This window comes from Oryzias melastigma, linkage group LG1 (genome assembly GCF_002922805.2).
Source record: "Oryzias melastigma strain HK-1 linkage group LG1, ASM292280v2, whole genome shotgun sequence".
NCBI lineage: Eukaryota > Metazoa > Chordata > Actinopteri > Beloniformes > Adrianichthyidae > Oryzias > Oryzias melastigma.
The window spans coordinates 21,898,977-21,918,920 of record NC_050512.1 but is presented as its reverse complement, the minus strand read 5'-3'; the positions used below and the strand labels follow the sequence as shown (position 1 = coordinate 21,918,920).

Genomic DNA, 19,944 nt, shown 5'->3' with positions numbered 1-19,944 from the left:
CATTCATTTTAAAATATCAAAGTGAACAAGATAATAAAATTTGATTTTTTTAATTTTACAAATAATGGATTAGATGGGTTCCTATAATTACTCTGTTATAATTTTTATTGCTTTCTCTTTAAACCTTCGCAGTCACTGCACGGTGTGCAAAAACGCAAATGTCACCTTCAAATTACATATGCCGCCACGTTTGCTAAAAAAAAAATGTGCATTACGGTTGCTTTGGGCACAATCCGAATTCTTCCCTTCTCCCTTCATTTATCCCTCCAAACAGAGAGTTATGAAAAAATAGTGTCTCATGTTTCGGACGTTACATCACCAATAATCGCCGGTCCACTAGCGCGGAGGTTCCAGCACTTGAATATACATGACGACAACGGTTTTAAAACTTTAAAAATTCAAAAAAAGATGGAAAGTGGGGCTGGGCTTACTCTTCGCCAACAGTTCTTCCCACGACTCAAAGGTGAACTTCTACTGAACTAGTGCTGCTTTGCAGAAACTATGTCCTAGAAGACAATACAGTTTTTAATTTTTTGGGCTAAAAACAGTAATTAAAACATCACTGGGAACAAATTTAAACCTGCTCAAAAGATGACTGGAGAGGGACTCCAAAGGAAACGATGGAGTTTCCTAATAAAACGCTGTTCAGGTTGTTGTAAAATCATAATGGACTCTTCTAGCAGACCCATGTGAACTTATAAAACACAGGGGGTAAACTCCAGGCTTTAAGAGCTGGTTTCCAACATGCTTTCCAACCTAATCTGTTATTGTAGCGTCTTATTGGCAAAACACACCTGATCCAGGTACTCAGCACCACATAAGACAGATTTCTGTAAAACCAGTAGGATGTCGACTGAAAAAGGCAAAAATACAAACAATTTCCTTTAAAAGTACTGATTCTAAAATGATGCATTCAGGGTCATTTTGGAAATATCCTACCTGTTTTTTTTTTTGTTATGATGCAGGTCTAAGCTACAGTTTTCTTTAATCCATCTAAGCTTTTAAGGCGTCTTCTCCAGTTTCTTTTATCAATGCATCTTCAGCACATGGATATCAGTTTCAACCTCAACACAGACTGAAGTCTCATCATTCAAGGTTATGAGAAATGAATCTTTTGATGGTCATAGTGGCTCTGTGGCAGCATGGCGCTTCACCGTTACTGAAAAGTGACGCACGGGGACGTTTAACCTTCAAAAACATGCTCAATAACAGCTCTCCACGAGTTTTTGGGGTGTTTGGGTGGTAATTAAAACCCTTAAATTCCACAGAGGATTTATGAGACGAGGCTGTAACCCTCGATGGGAGATCCTGGATCCCGCTCTTCTTTCCAACGGTTTTCAGTATGGTTGAGATGAGTGGTCTGTACTTGCCAGTCAAGCTGCACCACACTAAACTTCCCCAGCCATGTCTTTATGGTCTTTGATTTGTGAACTGGAGCACAGTCATGCCGAAGCATAAATATTGGCCGACGCTGGAAGTAAAATGGACTCATATTATGAAAACAGTCATAAAATGCCTCAATTTTAGAGACTTTTTTTCAACGCATCTGCCAAATCCATTATTGCTGTTGAAGCAGCCAAAACCCAGAACCCGATTTGTCACTCCACAGAGCACAGTTCCTCTGCTCCACAAGGCCAGGAACTGTGTTTTCCTGCACAGCCAGACCCTGGCGCGTAACCAGGTGATATGAGAGTTAGCCACCAAACTTTGGAAACCCTTTCAATGAAACTCCCACCACAGTTTTTATCCGTGAAAGCCTTAAGCTTTTTTGTTAAACCTACAATTTACTCAGTAAGTTTTGCACCATTGTTTTCTTTTTACAACAGGAAATAATTTCCATAGCACTTTGTGAAGAAATCAAGAATTTTAAGATTCTGACATTTTTTTTGTCACCACAATTTCTTATAATAAAATCTCTATGTGACCCGCCAAAATAAACTCCAGTAAGTTTTTTGTTTTGATTGCAAGCCCAAAACTGAAACCTCAAACAAAACTGATTTTTTTTCTTTTTGTCATTTGGAAAAGAAAAAAGAAGCTTTATAGTCTATTTTGTTGTCATTTCATACAGGAAAATGACAGAGCAGTGCAGCATTTGTGTCCCTTTATGGTAAAAAAAAAAACCTTGAGTCAGAAACTAGACCCTGAATGCTGAGACAGCAGGAACCACACAGACTGACAAATCTGGTAAAATGTCTGCATGTGCACATTTAGGTTTCTGTCCATGTTCTCAAGTTTTCAAATAATTGAAAGACCTTTCATAAGACACCTTATTTCATTGACTTAATCCTTAGTGGCCTTTTTGCCCTTTATTTTCTTACCATACAATTTGCTTTATTTATGGAAATAATTGATATCCATCTATGAAGCATAACCCAAGCTTCTTTTTTACACATATATTTTTTATTATTATGCAATAATTCCACATTGAACCTGAAACAGGTCCAAAAAGACTGAGGGGTGTCCTAAATTTAGTATTTTTTTTTACTACAAAATCACAAAAATTAAGATCAAACCATTTTTTATTCTTTATAATAAAATATATAACATGTAGAGACAACATAAATACGGATAAATCAACAATTGCATTTTTATCAATTCACTTACTGGTTAAAAGGGGCAGACAATATTTTTCTTCTTTCTGTCCCCTTTTCATTTTTTTCTTATTTTCTATGTTGGAGTTTGCAACTCATGGTTGTATTATGTTATTTTTCCTATATTGAAGAAAAAAAATGAAATAAAAAGACAAGGTCAAAACAATGTGTAAAGTCTAAAAAACCTAGATGCACCAAGATATAGACAAGATGGCGGATTATAATATTTTTCTTCAATTTACAACCTGTACTGTAGCATAAAAAAGATGGATAACCTGTTTGAGGAAGTCTTCATTTTCTTTCTTCAGTTTTCTAAACTCTCTCTGCCTCAATGAAGATCTCTGCCACTGGTACGTCTAAACAATTGTCTGAGTTTACACAATTAATCATTCATTTAGAAAAGTATACTTGACGACATTAAAGGAAAGCTGGATTGCTGCACTTGACTTGCTACCACCAATTCCATTATTCTTTAGCCGCGGTGTCACATTCTCTGTGCTCACTAGCGCCCTCTGCTGTGAGGGAGGTGTAAACGACTCGCAATGAGTCTAAATGAGTCATAAGCTGGCGAGAATTAAGCAAATAAAGGTTGTCTCATTCAGAACATTTCTGCTTTTGTTTTTGGTATTCATAAACTTAATAGTTTTTGAAATATTGAGCAAATTATGCCCCATAGGAAATAAATGAGAAAGTCTTAAGATTTCAAAATTGGAAGTAAATTAGCAACAAGTCTTTAAAATATTCATGGGCTATGTTTTTATCTTTCAAAGTAATAATAAAAAAATAGTAATATTTTAGCAACATGCTAACGTTTTGGGCTAATTTAGTTTACTGAGGAATTAGGCTATTTTGGAGTTTAGCTAGTTTTAAAATAATGTGCAAAAAAAAAGAGTAACATGCTAGCTTTTTCTTTTTTGGAAAATTTGGCATCTACTGTGTGTGTGTGTTTTTTTTTTTGTTTGTTTTGCTAATTTGGAGTTTAGGTCATATTTATGCAACACAAAAAATATTTGTGCAAAATTTTAGGGATTTTTAAGCAACTTTACCACACATTTTTCTGAAATTTAGGTTAATTTCAACATTCTTTCAAAGTTCTTTAATTAAATTTCCAGTCATTTAGAAAATTTAACATTATGTGCGGGAAACACATGTAAATTATGCACATTGCTGCATTTCAACATGAACTTCCATGTGTTTGGTTGCGTGTAAATGCGAGCGAATAACATCGGGCTTGTCCTTTTGGCAGGTCAGGGGTTTGCAACCTGCAGCTCCAGATCCACGAGGCTTTTACCCATCCATTGTGGTTCTATGGTCCCAGACTACAAGATGCATCGAGTGAACCCAAAGCCAAATTCGTATTCTTCCTCTAACGTTATAATTTCACCCTACCCTTACATTTAGCCCTCTATGCGGAGAGTTATGGAGAAATAGGGGCTGAATTCCCATTCTAATTGCTAACACCTAAAAACAGTATAGTATACATAGTGCAGGACTATCTAGTGCCCAGGATTTTAAAATCAATTCGGACCCCATCTCACTACTTTTTTCTTTTAAAACAGAAAGTATGATGTCACCGATTTCTCAAAGTGAAAATCTAATCAATATGAGCATTTTACATCGTATATTTGTGACTCCACTGTGTTCTGATGATGAAAACAGTGATGGTTTATTGAAAAATTACATTTAGATACTTTTTTTCTGCAAAAAATGTATTTTCGTCAATGTACTGCGCATCGCCATACAATGTTTTTTTGCAAAGACTTCTGGGAAATTTCTACGGCACTTGACTTTAGAGTTGTGGATTCAGACAGCACTGAAAAATGGCGAACGGACCATATAGTGCACTATGTACTGTTTTTGACGGAGAGAATATGTCTAAATTGAATTATTCACAAATGTATGAGTTTTCCAATCAATTTTTTGAATAATTATCCTACGTTTGATATATCTCAATGAATGTTTCTGTTGTCTTATTTTTGCTCTGAGTGCTTGAAATAAACCATTTCCAAGCTATAATTGAACACATTTTAGACATTTACCTTCAATCTGCAGCAGAATGCCTTGAGTGTTTTTTTTCCTTTTTTTGTCAAAGTTGTCATTGTCATACAATGCTGTTGTGGAGAGGAACAGATCAAAGCTTCTTCCTGTCAGCATGCAGCACTCTGACATCTGAGACCGCACTCTTGTTAATTTTTAATGGCAGGTTTTGTTCTGCTGTCTAGTAAGCTGTTAAAAGGAGCTAAAAAATTCAGGCCTTGAAGTGAACTGGAATAACACACAAGATGATCAGGAAATGTAGATTTGACTCAAATGTGTCAAAAACTGATATTTATTCCACAGTTTTGGTAAAAAATTTGTACTTTTGTTTAAATGTAGAAAACAAATTCATACTACCGGTTCTTCTGAAAAAAGCTCAAAGTTTCTGTTTTGTAGTACGAAAAAATGAAAACTAATTTATTATGTAAGTAAGAAAACAAAAGTTGGTTTAATCGCTCCATATTGGTTTAATTGTAACTATTTTTCTGTTATATTCCGTCAGTTGAAGCTCATCTTCTTTCTGCTCCTCACTTTTCGTTGGAGGTCAGTGTGGTGACGTAAAGCCTTACTAGGGTTTCAGCATTGAACTAAAGCCGTTTTGAAGGGAACTTGTATTTAGAAGTTTTTAAGCCTCTTGACGCAGACCTCTGAATCATTCAGGAACAAAAACCACAGAACAAAAGAAGGATGGTTGTACCTACAACAGAAAGTAATGATGGACTCAAGGACTGTCTATGTACTTCAGCGCCAGAATATTCATATTTTAATATTTAAAAAAAACAATTGACAAATGGCAAAAGTACAATGTAAAATGATATTGAATCTATTTTTCATAAACTATAAAAATAACAATAATAATATATATTTATGAAAATCATTATAGATAGATTGGATTTTCTTCAGGAAGGACAGGACCAGAAACATTTATTTCACTCGAGTTTATTTGTAACAAATGAAACTTGTGTCAATAAAGAACAGAAATTCTTTTTTTTTGTTTCTTTTTTTGAGTTTTCACACGCTCCGAGAACCAATGTAAGAAAATAAAAAGCACTTGCTGAACTCAGAGCTGAAAACAAACAAACCAACAAACAAATGAAAAAAAAAAAAAACCTTTACATATACAGACCAATTGGAGGTAACTGACCCAAGTAACACACCATGTTTTATACAATTTTATAAACTCCAGGGTTTGTCCATCTACATGATACATTTGGGGATAAAACAGGGACACATTTTTGTGAAACTTGCTCATTTGTGGTACAACAAACCCACAATGTGATGTATTGCACACACAGCTGTGCCATAGAACTGTGATTTCAGGTGCGTCCTCTTGGTATATCACTCTAATAAAATTTCTCTTTGTTCCTTAACTCTACATTAAAATTTTTATATGCATATTTATGCAATTACTCTCTGTGTTTTGTGTTATTTACATAGACACACTCTTGTGAGCATGTGGAGTTCAAGTACGACTCCTTTTGGGGGTGGCCTATCCGAGATAAAAGGATGCTAGTATTAGTGCATAGTACAAAGAGAAAAAGTGCAAGTCTTCCCATAACCGGCGTGACCAAACAGGGGCATCTCAAAAGTGGTTACCATGCATACAAAAAAACCCAGCTCTTACAAACTGTGACGACTTGTCGCACATCCCTTATGGAGTTGATGGATATAAAAAAAATGCTTTATGCCCGTTTTGCGTTGTTAGCACCAAAACTTTCCTTATAGCCTCTGTTGTTACCGGAAAAACACAAACAAATGACATCAGACTACGGGACACAGGTAAGCTGCTTGACACAGATCAGTTGAGCTGTCGAACTTCGGCTTTTTTGTGGATTTCTTCATAGCTGAGCAGGAAAGAACCTTGACTGAGCCAGCGTCGCAGTCGCGAAATAGGGAGGGGGGGCAAAAATGTCAAAACTGAGGTTTCCATGACAACATACATCTGTGTAAAAAAAATAAAAACTTTTTTCAGTTCAAACGTACTCTGCTTTAAAACCACGTTTCACCTGGTGAAAAATTAACAAACCTAACAGATAAAAAAGTCCAATTGTTCTGGCTCTCCAGCCAACGAAAAGCATTCATTTTAGAAAAAAAAAAAAAAAAAGTTTTCAGGTAACTCAACAGAAATCATATACACAAACATTCGGATCACATGTACCAGCACGCATACAGAAAATACACAGAAAAAGCCTTTTTTAAAGTAACTTTATCAAAATAGGCGTTTAATATAAGGCACTAGAAATCTAAAATCAAAAAAATACTTAATAGATGCTGTTCTGAAATATGAGTTCAATCATTTGCTGCTTGCTGTGACAAACCCCAAGAACGATACCGTGATAAAAGATCCAGAAAGGTGTCGGGAGTTCCTCCTCAGCCCGGGTACCAGAAACGGAGGAGTGGAAACGTCCTCGGAAAAAAGCGATTCTCGCGATCATCATCATGGTGATTAACTGCAGTTAGTGACTTGACACAAAAATATATAATACATCTACTTATTGCACACTGAATCAGACAGAGAGAAGAGTCTACGGTGAGCATTCCAGTGAGAAACTTGTCTCTATGCCTGACCTTTCACCCCCCTTTATTTTCGTGAATTCCTTTCTTCTCCCCCCGCCGGCGTCAGACATCGTTGTGAAGCTTATCTGGACATATAAATATGTTTCTCGTTTACGTGCACGCTCTCCGCACTTCCCATCCGCACTTTCCTGGCGTCGTAGCGAGGAGGTTCGCATGCCAGACGTGCGACGAGGCGCTGGGGGGGGGGTGATGCTGCGTGGGAGCGTTTGTCGTAAAACTGTGAAAAATACCACACTAGATTTGATTGTACACTTTAAATTTCTTATAAAAAAATGGCTACAGTTCATTGGATGACACAGAAAACGAAGCCTTACTCGTGTGTGGTCTGTGGGGGACGAAACGCGATGACACACTGTGCCGAGGGGCGGTACCCAACCTTAAAAAATAGTTCTGGAAATGAATTTATGGTATGCATTTTTCACGTCCCTTATTTCAAATCATAAAGCGTAAGGTTGAACCGGTGGAGTTTATCGCTTTATGGTAGAAATTTCACCTATTTTTTTTTTTCTGTTCAACCGAAACAAAAGTCTGTTTCCAAAACGATCCAGAAAGAAACAAAAACAAAAAAAAGCATGTCCCTGTGGTCTTTCAGTGTCTGTGTCTTTTAATACTGTGTGCTCTGTGCTCTCAGGCTCACATTGGCAATTCGGCGGTGCTTCAAAGAATCCGCTCCTCCGGTCGTCTCCGATCACGTGGATTTGTAGACTCCATGATAGAGAATCCAAACTCCGGAAAAAGTCCCGTCGCTCAGTCCCGCGTTCCGTTAGGTTATGCTACACTGGTGGACGAGGTGAGATTCCACACCTGAACGAAGCGATCCAAGTGCCCGAAAAAAAGCACAAAAAACAAACTATACTCGATCGAGTACTCTGATTGAAACAGGGGTTCTCCAGACTGACCCGCGGGTGTGTTTGTTTGGGCTGGGAGGGGCGGGGAAGGACCCGCCCCCCACCTTTGTCAAGCAGGTATGGCTCAGTTAGAGGTGCTGTTTCTGGGTACGGGATAAGCCGGTGGTCCCCCTCAACTCTGCATGTGGTGGTGGTTCATGCACACATCACAGCCTAGTGCATGGATTCAGGTTGTGTGTGAGACTAAGAGGAAGCACTAGGTTGAGTGTGGCATGACAGACGACCGGGGTTTTATGTTGCATAGTGGTCAAAGCTTCCCAGGTACTCCAGACTGGCTCTGTAGCAGAACTGGTACTGGTCCTGAAAGACAGAAACGAAGAGACATTCAAAGTCAGGGAGATGTTATTTTTGTCCTGAAAATGGAAGCTCGGGAGATCTGACCTCTGTCTGAACCGTAGCAGGTCTCTGTGTGCGCAGCATCTTGACTGTCTGGAAGATGTCCACCACCCCCTCGTACCTCATCCTCTCCAGAACGATGCTGAGGGTGATGAACACTCCGGTCCTCCCCACTCCAGCACTGTCGAAAATTAGGATAAAATACAAAAATTGTTTTCTAGCAGTGAGGAAAAAAAAGGTGAATGCACAGGTGCTGGTGCTGGATAACAATGTTGATCCAGTAATATAAAAAACACAAATATTTTGATTTCTTTTGAACTTTGATGAAATTCAAAGCAACCTGATAATAAAAGTTATTCTTTTAACATACTTTAAATTTCATTTATGATTATTTTTTTTTCTTAAGCAAAATTAAAATGGTCTTTTAGGAAATAGTTTCTGCAGAGCAGCAGTACGGCTGCTTCTTGAAGCTTGGCTGAACATTCAGGAGCAGCTCTGACTCTGTTTAATGTATTTGGATCTGGGAGTCGTTTCCAGATTTATGAGGGGAACACAATCTGGCACACATCTTTCAAAATATTTAGTTTTGTACTGTTTTTCCTCTGGAAGGCTATGAGGCTCAAAGCTGCAGGCAGGCCCATTCAGGCCACGAACTCTTTGTTTTGGATCCGTTTCCTGGTTGTGTGTGCAGAAAAGTGGCTCGGTGAACGGGGCTGTTGGATGGCAGCGTACGGCCCCTCATTTTATAAACTGTAAATGTGCATTTGCAGAAAGGAAAGATAACCAAACACTATAATAAATGCTGGTTGGGGAAGGAAAAACTCAGTAACCCGAAGGTTTAGGAAACAATCGCTGCTCTAAAAACACCTCAAAATGTTTGCAAAAATGTGTTTTGGCTGTTTTATTATGTTTTTATGGTATTTTTTCTGGTGATAAAGGACATTTTTTTAATGATGACTTAAGAATGATCTAAATATTAATACATATATTATTATATGATCAGAATATTAAGCACTGCAGCTGTATCTCTTAAACAAGCTGGTTTTACCCAAGCAAATTCATGGCACATTTCTTTTGGTTACTTAGGAAATATTTAAGTTTAAAAAAACAAAATTAAGTAAGTAAACATGTACTAAACTACATGTTTGCTTATAAATAATTAATGATATAGCGCCTGATTTAATATTGATACAAGTATCGCGATATTTTACGGAATATTTCCTTAAATCCCTGTTAAGTATGTTTCAAATTAAAATCTCATCTGGAAGTTACAAGTTGGCTGCTCTTTAATCTGCTCCGACTCCTCTCGTAGAAGCAATTTTCTTTTACTACAATCATTTTTTTCCTGGCAGGTTTACTATCATGAATACTGAAAGGCGTAGCACCTCTTACAGGTCAGCTGTGACTCACCTGCAGTGAACGGTAATCGGCCCGTCCTGCCCAAACTGCTCTTTCGTTTTGTGCACCTGCCCAATAAAATCAATGAACCCCTCCCCTGACTTTGGCACTCCTTGCTCTGGCCAGTCCGTAAACTGGAACTGGCGAACCGTGCGTGACTGGCCATCCTGAAAGGAAGGAGGGGAGTTAATCTTCCTAAATCCCAAAACAACTGAAGCAGTCCAAATGAGCGGACTCACCCTGGCATCCGTCACTTTGAACTCTCGCAGGATGTACTGAGGCATGTTATACTCCGCCATGGGGTCCACGACGAAGTACTGGTACCTGGCTGAGCGCTCCGCGGGCCAGTACTGGTGACACTTCTCCTGCAGAGGATAGAACACGAAAGAGTCCTTTCAGGCTTCTGTATTATAAAAATGTCTGTTTCACTTGTGAGGTTCATTTCTCAGTTAGGGTCCGATGACCTATGACTTTAACGAACAATAACCGCACAATCAACACTCACTAAATTCAAACATTTATCACATTCAGCTCCAGTCCCATTTTGGGTAAAATATCCTCCACGAAACGCTCATATGTAGTTGATTGTTTTTTGGTTTTATTTCTTTTTCCTGCACACATAAAAAGCTTGCAGGATATGGGAATTGAGGCTCTGCAAGATGATCAGATAATCAACATTCATGATTAAAATGTACTAAATTATTCATCCAATAACGACAAACATGGAAAGCGGAATTTTTGAGGCTTAGAAGGCAACAAACTTTAGCAAAAAAACTTTTCATTGAAATATCCAGGATAGAAATATAATCTATTGCATGAAATATTCCATACAAATCTCTTCATTGCTATCATGTAACTAGAAAAGTCGCATTACCTGCGAAAATGCTTTTTGCTGAAAGGAGTAGCTGAAGATGATGACATTTTTGCTGAAAATGGTGACGCAATTTACTTTAACTGCTGAAGCAATTTGCTGAAGATGCAAAATCTATTTGCAAAATGTTAAATTTGCTAAAAGACTAGAAATTTTATAAAAGAACTACGAAAGAGCACTGAAGTTGACCTAAATTTCTGAAAATTTTGTAGTAAAATCGCTTAAAAATTCCTAATGCATACAAATTTAGCTAAAATATTTAGAGTGTTTCTTAAGTATGAGCTTAACTCCAAATTAGCCCCAAAAACCTTAGTAGATTCCAATTTAACCCCCCCCCAAAAAAAAACTAGCTTGTTGCTTAAATACTAGCTAAACTCCAAAATAGCCAGAACAATCAAAAACATTAGCCTCTTGCTAAAACATATAATCTCTAAATTAGCCTAAAAACCCCAAGCAAACTAAATTGGCCAAAAATGTTAGCATGTTGCTAAAATATTCAGTAAACTCCATATTTTTTGAAAATTACTATAAAAGATTAAAACATAGCCCATGAATATATATTAAAGACTTGTTGCTAATCTGCTTAAAATGTAGAAATTTGAAGACTTTTTCATTAATTTTCAATGGGGCCTATTTTGCTCAATATTTCAAAAACTATAACGTTTTTGATAATCAAAAATACAAGCAGTAATGTCCTGAACAAGCTGAACCTTTTGGGATTACTGAAATCATTGAAAGTGTGTTCACACAATGAGGAATTACTACTTTCAAATTTCTTTGTGATTTTGTATTTAAAACAAACATCCCAGATTGTAACATTTAGCATTTTTACAAGGATATAAACTTGTCATATAGAAGCGTTGACGTCAACAAAACAGATGTTTGATTGACCGTCAGTCGTACCCGTCCCATTTCTCTCAGCTTGGTTAGCATGACAACTATGGTGGAGTTGTGCTCCCACAGCATTCTCCAGTAGTCCTCTGTGGTCTCAGCCAGTGGGCCTTGGGTTGCTATATAGGCTCTCTGCTGCCTACAAGAACAAAAACACATAAAAAATGTTAAATAAAATAAAATAGAAAGACTTCCTCTTCAACATGTCTGTCTAGTTTCTCGTGCCTGTATCCGTCGATGAAGCTGGCGTTGATGTAGTCCGACCCCTCCACTCCTCTGATTGGCTGCAGACACACCCGCGTGGTCTCGTAGGGCATGATGTTGACCAGCCGATTCTTGAACTTGTTACATGGCAGATTGGCGCTCACGAAGCGTGACGTGTGAGCCTTGGCACTGGCCAGACGCTGGAAAACATTTGACATTTGGACATTAAAGGGCACTCGAGGAAAGATGCATTTGACCCTAAAAAAACAATAAAAGCACTCTATTGTTTTACCAAACACAAAAGGATCTGAAATTCTGTCATCGCTGGGATGAGATTTCTGGCGTCTAGTTGAACTTTATTCTTTAAAATATCCCTCTTTTTTCCAAAAACATACAAAATGTATTTGCTACCAGACCCGGTGTTTTTCACTTACAAGGGGAATTGGAAAATCAGTTAACAAGGCAGGCCTGAAGGTATTTAGCCAGACAACTCCATTTGAATAAACAAAGAGGGGGCGACTTGGAGGGATCGGGGCAGCAATATGGAAAAGAAAAAGAACATAATAAGACGAGCAGAAAATCAAGAGTCGGGCTGCAGGAAACCACAAGGCCCCGCTCTGTCTCAGTCACACATTCAAACCACACTTGATCCAGCGCAATATGTATGAATATATTTATACATATGTGCAGGCAGGAGGTGAGCGGATACACTCTCCTGAAACTCCTGACCGCTGAGTGACATGGCTTAAAAGGAAAGATGGAACAACAGAGAATAAGCAAGAGACCGCAGACTAAAGAGAAACAATGAGCCGAGGCGCACGCAGACTGGAAAACCCCGCCGATCGGAAAGTGTCAAAAACTCCAAGATCAACACTGTCAAATTCAACTTTTGACCCGAATCAGAGTTTTTCACTAAATGGACGCCTTTTTTGAACTCCAGGAAACAAAAGCAATATGACCTGTGTGAACGGGCTTCGCCAAAAACATCCCTCTGGCTGCTCTTTCTTGCTTTCGACTCAACTTTGTGTGGTTTTCGAGCGAGTTATTAGACGCCAGGCCGCCGTGAGAAATTTCACACACTTCTTGGTGTTTTGTTAATGAAGATGGAAAGCGCTGTTTGAGACAGCGGCCGCAAAATTCCACGAAACGCCGTGTATCCGACGATCCGGGCATGTGTTTCACATCAGCACATGACTAACAAGGAAAACAGTCAGGTTAGCGCTTGATCGGTTGTCATTGGCAGGAGACGACTGTGAAAAGAGGAATGCTGGGGCGAAGGGTGAAGTGTTGACTCTACCCTCTGACAGCTCAGGCAAACGTCACTAAGCCAGATCAGATGGTCTAAGGAGGCCTTGTTTGGTGAAAGCAAACATACGGCAAGTTCTCAAGAATAATTCTGATCATCTACACTGAATTTTTTTTAGTACCTAATGTTCAAACTATTTTGGTGACCTCTGACCTCCAAGCACATAGATGATTTGGTAAAAGGTACAAAATCTAATGTCTAATTCTAAATTATCCCCAGAACTGTAAACAGTGGTATCATCAGCAAATAAGAGAAAATTCATCTTTTTTGAGATTTCATGAAAGTTTAGGCCCAATTACAGAACCTTGTGGAATTCCAAACAATACTGTTTCACATTTTGATTTTGAAGTATTACTAATACTTTCCAACAAGTTGGATACGATACCTCTTACACCATAATTACCCAATTTTGCTGGCAAAATGCTGTGGTTTAAGGTATCAAATGCTTTTTGCAAAACAAGAAATAAACCAACCGCAAAGTGCTTTTTTTTTAAGTGCCTTTATCTTATGATGGAGGAAATACATTATGAAAATTTTAGCTCAAATTTGTGTTTCTGAGTATTTCTTTATTCAAACCGATAGGTTCAAAGGTTTTGTTGTCCCCAAGCAGTTCAGCTCAGCGCCAGACAAAATGGCCTTGACTTTCATTACAAATAGATGGTTTATGTTCATCCATTCGTCTTCAGAACCCACTGAATCCCTTTTGGGGTCGCAGGGTTGTTGGAGCCTATCCCAGCTACTGGTCAAAGGTGGGATACACCCTGAACAGGACACCACTCAGTAGCAGGGCCACACACACACCTCGAGGCAATTTGCTTTTGCAGTAGGCCTGGGAATCACTGGGTGCCTCACAATACGATGCGATACGCGATATATGGCTCACGATACCGATGATATCGTGATACTGCGATAATTGGTAAAAAATAATCTCTAATAACTCACATTATATAGAAGAACACATATTTTTGGGGAAAAATATCCCATTTTTTTTAGCTTGAACACAATCATGATAAACAACTTGTGTCTTATTTTGTGCAACAAAGAATAGACACTTTTGTGCAAATCAGTAATACTATATCTTTGACAAGCATCAACACCGATTGAATTAAAATTATTTGTAAAATTCAGTCACCAAAGTACGACGAATGAAACTTTTTTAGCTTCTTCAAATGAAAACAAAATATCGATATTTAGTGAAAACCTATCGAGAATCAATCACAGGACTAAATATCGCGATATATCGCAGTATCGATATTTTGTCACTGGACTGAGTGACGTCACCCAGGAAATGTCAAGTCAATCTGCGTTTTTCTGCGATGTATGTGTTTCAACTGTAGGAGGAAGCCGGAGTGTCTGGAGAAAATCCGTGTATACGTAAGGATGACGAAGAAAGTACCAACTAGAACTGGGTATCGATAAAAATTTCCAGAAACGATTCAATTCGATTCATAAAAGCCTGGATCAATTCAGATTTTTTTCTATTCTTTCGATCCTCTCCCTAATGTAAACATGAGGTACTGGATGCAGAACCGGTACCAGGTTAGGGTACAGGTCTGGGTCTGAGTCCCTAGGGTGGGGGACCTCTCATTAGCAGATGGATTTTTCCTCGTCTGTGGGCCTCGGACCAAATGGGGAAAAATTGGAGAGGCCTAATTTAAAGGGAACAGTCAGCACGTCAAACAACGATGAGTTGGGGACACCCAAAACGTCAAAAACAGAGAGGGTCCCAATCATACGTCCATATATGACCAGCAGGGAGAGCGAATGCATTGGAAATATAGATTTGGCCTGGCCAGCATGAGCACCTATGAAATTTTAGTTTAATCACTTTAATGATTCTTTCGAATTTTTGTCTTGGACAACAACTTCTTCAAAACTCTTTTAGAGTTTCAGCAACAACTGTCTATTGCTGAATGCTTCTGCAGCCAAAACTTGAGCTGCTATTGAACAAATGACAAGCATCATTGAACCTCTAAGTGCCTGGAAATAAAAAAGTAAAAAGCTCAATTATCCTTCAAGCGACTAGATAAGAGCTACCTTGCTGGTCCATCCAGTCCTTCTCACCTTGAACTCCAGCTCCATCCCTGTGACATTTTCCCCCGGCTCAATCTGCGTCAGCCTCTGGATGTAGGAGTACAGGTTTCTAGCGGGAACCTCCGTGTTGCCGCAGGTCACGGCCTCCAGCACGGCGTCATGGATGAAGATGTACTGGTCCTCCGTCTGGACCATGTAGTTCCTCTGCGAGCGCATCAGCGTGACGTGGCCGTAGACGTCGATGGTCTTTTCATGCTTGATGCGCTCTGTCATGGCGTCGATGACGATGAAGCAGCCCGTGCGGCCGACTCCAGCACTAGGATGAGATCAAGGGAGATTTCGTTAAAAAAAGGGGGTTCACATAGTATGAAGACCACATAAAAAAGGGGTGTGAGGGGTCATTTTCCTAAGTGTCTGCTATCACTTTACAGCTGATCTGGACCCTGCAAACCATTAACTTAAATCATCTAAGTGTTGCAAAAATGCCCGCCAGCAATATTTCTAACAAGCGACACCAGCAATGACTCAGCACTTTTATCTCAGCGGTATCGGGAAGATAATATCCCCATCGACATAAAATCCAGAAATACAATCCATGAAGGTGCTCACCCAAACACTTCACATTTTTGCTCTGTAAGTCCCTGACTGATGAGATGACCTGACCAAGCAGGTCTGGCTTTGTTCTAAGTCCCACTGTGATCATCTTTTGAGCTTTTTAAACACATTCCAACTGGTCTAAGAGTTACGGAGCTCCTAAAGGGACATTGAAATAAAGAAAAAAATACAAGTAAAAAAAAAAGTTTTCTAAAAATTTAAGTATAATCTGGTTACTAAATGTAGGAAAGCATGTTGACTTCAATTTTTAGATTCAAAATATTTTTTTCATTTCAATTTTTAGAAAAACTTTTTTTTCCTGTAATAAAAAATAAAATCAGTTACTATATATATCTGGTGAGCACCGGATAGTAACAACAAAAAAAATCCTTCAAATATTATCAATTTTTTTTTTCTTCAATTTATAGGTTAAAAAAATTTTTACTTCAATTTTTAGAAAAAAAAAAAGTTTTTACTTCAGTTTAAAAAAAAAAAAAATCTGTTACTATCTGGTGCGCAGCAGATAATAACAAGGAAAAAAATCCTTCAAATTTTCACTAAAAACATTTTTACTTCAATTTTTAGATTAAAAATAATTTACTTAAATTTTCAGAAAACATTTTTTTCCTTCGTTAAAAAAAACAAAAAAGGTCACATACTATCTGGTGCTCACCAAATTTCAATCCGGAAAAAATTCTTTAATTTTTGGCTAAAAACATTTTTACTTTAATTTTTAGATTAAAAAAAAAACGTTTTACTTCAATTTGTATAAAAAACTAAAAATCTTTCAATTTTTAGAATTTTTTTCAGTTACTATCTGGTGGACAACAGATAGAACCAGAAAGAAAAAAAATATTACAATTTTTAGATTTTTTTTTTTACTTCAATAATTTAAAAAAAATTGAAAGTGACTTTTTGCACATAATTTTCTAAATATGTTTGGCCACTGTTGAACTTCATACTCTTTTCCCCTTGCTAATAAGACCCCACAAGCCCAAACTAACATTAGCGTAGCAAGAAAAAAAAACATCAGAGCTATCCAGCTGCACAATTTTAAGCAGCTTAGATGAGGAAAACGAAGGTGATGATGGATCTATTCGTCTTCAAGCGGATGCTTCAGAATTGCAGCGGAGAAAGGAGATTCTGCCCCGTCCATCACAGTTTCTGCGTCACAAACTTGAGCTTTTTCAAACCGCTGGTTTTCCTCTGCTCCTGATCCAACACGATTTAAACAAAGAAATACTCAGAAATGCAGCTTTTAACTTAAATTCTTAATGCTAAAGGCACAAAAAACACAATCTTCATCGGAGTGGGTCTTCAAACCTACAATATTCAGCACAAGTGTGTTCGTGTGAGATTGTTCCATACAGAGGCTGGATGGAAAATGACGACGGAATTTTGTGGGAATAATTAAATTTGACTTCTAATCCTGTTAGATACCTCGCAGACAGAGAAGATTAGGAGGAGCTGTTTTTCCTGCCAGCCTCCTGTCTTCGTCTTCCGGTGTCTGTAAGTACCCATCCAGCACTCTCACACCACACTCGGAACATCTTTAAGACTCCATTCCATCCCCACCTCCAAAGAGCTTCTCTTTAATTCATCATTTTCATTCAGCATGCCCTGGATTTGACCCGACACCTTCTCCATCATTCTACACATATTTCCTGACACACTTCCGGCTTTCTTGCTCTCGATCTGTTCTCAACCCACTTTTTCTTCTTTTCTTTTCTTCCCCTCCCCGCTCATGCATATCCCCCTAATTCTTTCTCCAGAGAGCTCCAGCTCTATTTTTCTCACTTCTACGAGCAAACTAGCTTCAGTCCTGGAGCTCAGCATCATATTAAGATGGTAAATACAGGTTTCTGAGTCTTTCTTCCTGCTGCACAGATGGTATTTTCATTTAAACACACATTCATAGACCCAACTCTTCCTAACTCTAACAATAAAGTGTCAACCGTGAAAGCTAATCTTGGGAAAATCTTAAAAATGATGGATGTTGTTAGCAAAAGTATGCGGGTGTGAAAGGCAGTGAGGGTGGTTTGAGGTTTGAGCCGTGGCAGATCAGTCCTGTTTTTGTTAAGAATGATCTTAAACCTATGGCCTGGGACTGACTGTTGATCTTCCCACACTTTTTCCCGAATACTGCCAAGAAAAAACCCAAATTACACATAAGAATTTTGAGGATCAAATTTGATTCTTTTTGGCTCCTCTGGATTGATATTAGGAGTTTTTTGGTTCAATCAGTGATGGGAAAGGAATGTGTTGAGCAGAAGTACTGACTAACCTGCAGTGGACAACCATCGGTCCTGCGTCTGGAGGGTTGCAAGCTTTGACCCGGCGAAGGAAGGCCAGGAATGGGGTGGGGTGTTCGGGCACCCCGTGATCAGGCCAGGCTGTGAATTGGAAGTGACGGACTTCACGTTTCTCATTGGAGCCACTCTGGATGAACAAAGAGGGAGAAAAGACAAGTAGTGATGAAGCTCATGTGGGTCTGGATATTTCTTTGATAGCCAAAAAAAAACAATAATTAGGTCGTTTTTTTACTATAATCCTGCTTTTTATATTGTTTTTTTTATTGATTTCCAACACTGTCGTCTTTATCTGTTTCTCTTTTTTGCTCATTTTTGAGCACCAGCCCCTCCCATCCACAAAAACAACTGGGTCCTGACATTCATACGTGTGAACGTGGGGGAACAGCCCCTTCCAAGAAGGAGTAAAAGGAGAAAATTAGCTTACGAAAATAACTCAAAAAATGTATTCTTCAGGGTGTCAAAGGTAATTTCAAACTTATATATGGATATATTTTACTCTGAGAGCCTTAAAATATCATGGTATAGGCCATATCAGCTTGCTCTTTTAAGAAGTCTTTATTTTTACTGTTAGCTTAAGGGCAGGAGTTGTATGTTTGGACCCAGCATTGAGATGTGTTTACACGCTTACAAGTCTGCTTTAAAACTATCAGCCTAAAGTGAAATAAAAATAAATAAAGAAATACAAAATTTGAAAGCTGTTTTAATATCAAACAGACATATTCTAAGCTTGAAGGAAATATTTTAAACAAAAAAATTGTAAATTTTGAAAAAAATATATTTTAAACGAAAGAAAATTTTGTAATTGAGAGTTTTTTTTTATGTAAAACTTTCAACTCAGAAGTACTTTTGCAAACTTCAATGAAATATTGAAAATGTGAAAAATTAAATTGTTAATTTGAAAAATAAAATTTCTAATTCGAAAAAAATTTTGAGGAAAATATATTAAATTTGAAAAAAAAATTAAAATGTTGAAAACGGTTTTAAACTTTCAAAGTACACATTGTAAGCTTGAAGGAAAAACTAATAACTTGAAAAATGAAAATAGTTATTTATAAAAAATATACTTTAAAATTAAAGAAAATATTGAAAAATTGCAAAAAAATTGTAAATTTATAACGTGCATTGACAAAAAACCTAAACCTGTGACCAAATAAAAATAGTGTTTATCTCTATTAGCTGCTGTTTTGCACTTTTAACTTATGTAATTATTTGTTTCTCTTACTCTTTGCTTTAAGTCCATAGCTTTAATGTTGAGTTTTCAGAAATAAGTAATAATTTTACATGGGGGTGGAGCTTATAGCCCATTGGCTACCATTACAAGCGTTAACATCATGAGTTTGGAAGTTATGGTGAAGCCATTTCCACTCCAAAACAGCGTCAGCCTCCTCCAGCACCCCTCCATGATGAACCAAACTTTGGTAGAACATTGTCATTACTGTATGCCGCATCAGAGAAAAGATAACACCGATTACACGATTTTATGAGGACAAGGACAGTTGGGGCAAGAGCCTAGTATGCCCTCATAATTTCTGCCATAAATCTGATGCCATAAATGATCCTCCAATCTAATATCATTCTCTAAATAGCATCCACAGTTAATCAAATGTTTTTGTGTTATGTTTTTGACAGGTATTGCTTTACAACACATGTACTATTGAAGGATATGATGAATGAAATATCACAGATGTTGAAGAGTTTAGTGCCAGATCTGCTGAAATTCAGCTTTTACCCTGACGCAGACACTTTGGAGGATTGAATGAAGGGCGGACAACATTTCTGATGACTGAAAAAGTTCCCCTTGACTTCCTGTAATACATCCTTTCAAAAGACATCAAGACTTTCAACTCTCTGTGATGCTCGAAGCGCGAAATATTTGTTTATTCAC

General features: G+C 37.9%; 1 protein-coding gene and 1 long non-coding RNA gene across 26 annotated transcripts in view; both read right to left on the bottom strand.

Moving 5' to 3' along the window:
* The window catches only part of LOC112157129, a 28,501-nt gene extending 25,307 nt beyond the window's left edge, over nt 1-3,194 (bottom strand). Inside the window, exon 1 of the long non-coding RNA XR_004948317.1 lies at nt 2,867-3,194. This is a non-coding gene — a long non-coding RNA (uncharacterized LOC112157129). The remainder of the gene's footprint in view (nt 1-2,866) is intronic.
* A 2,357-nt stretch (nt 3,195-5,551) lies between these two features.
* Nucleotides 5,552-19,944, bottom strand: part of ptprdb (protein tyrosine phosphatase receptor type Db) — a 221,354-nt gene continuing 206,961 nt past the window's right edge. For all 25 annotated transcript variants that reach the window (XM_036213125.1, XM_036213127.1, XM_036213138.1 and 22 more), the window contains 8 exons: nt 18,032-18,186; nt 15,184-15,469; nt 11,835-12,013; nt 11,622-11,748; nt 10,087-10,212; nt 9,860-10,014; nt 8,495-8,630; nt 5,552-8,413 (listed from right to left, as the gene is read on the bottom strand). In XM_036213125.1, coding sequence (XP_036069018.1) covers nt 8,345-8,413; nt 8,495-8,630; nt 9,860-10,014; nt 10,087-10,212; nt 11,622-11,748; nt 11,835-12,013; nt 15,184-15,469; nt 18,032-18,186 — 1,233 coding nt within the window. In that variant the 3' untranslated portion in view covers nt 5,552-8,344. The remainder of the gene's footprint in view (nt 8,414-8,494; nt 8,631-9,859; nt 10,015-10,086; nt 10,213-11,621; nt 11,749-11,834; nt 12,014-15,183; nt 15,470-18,031; nt 18,187-19,944) is intronic.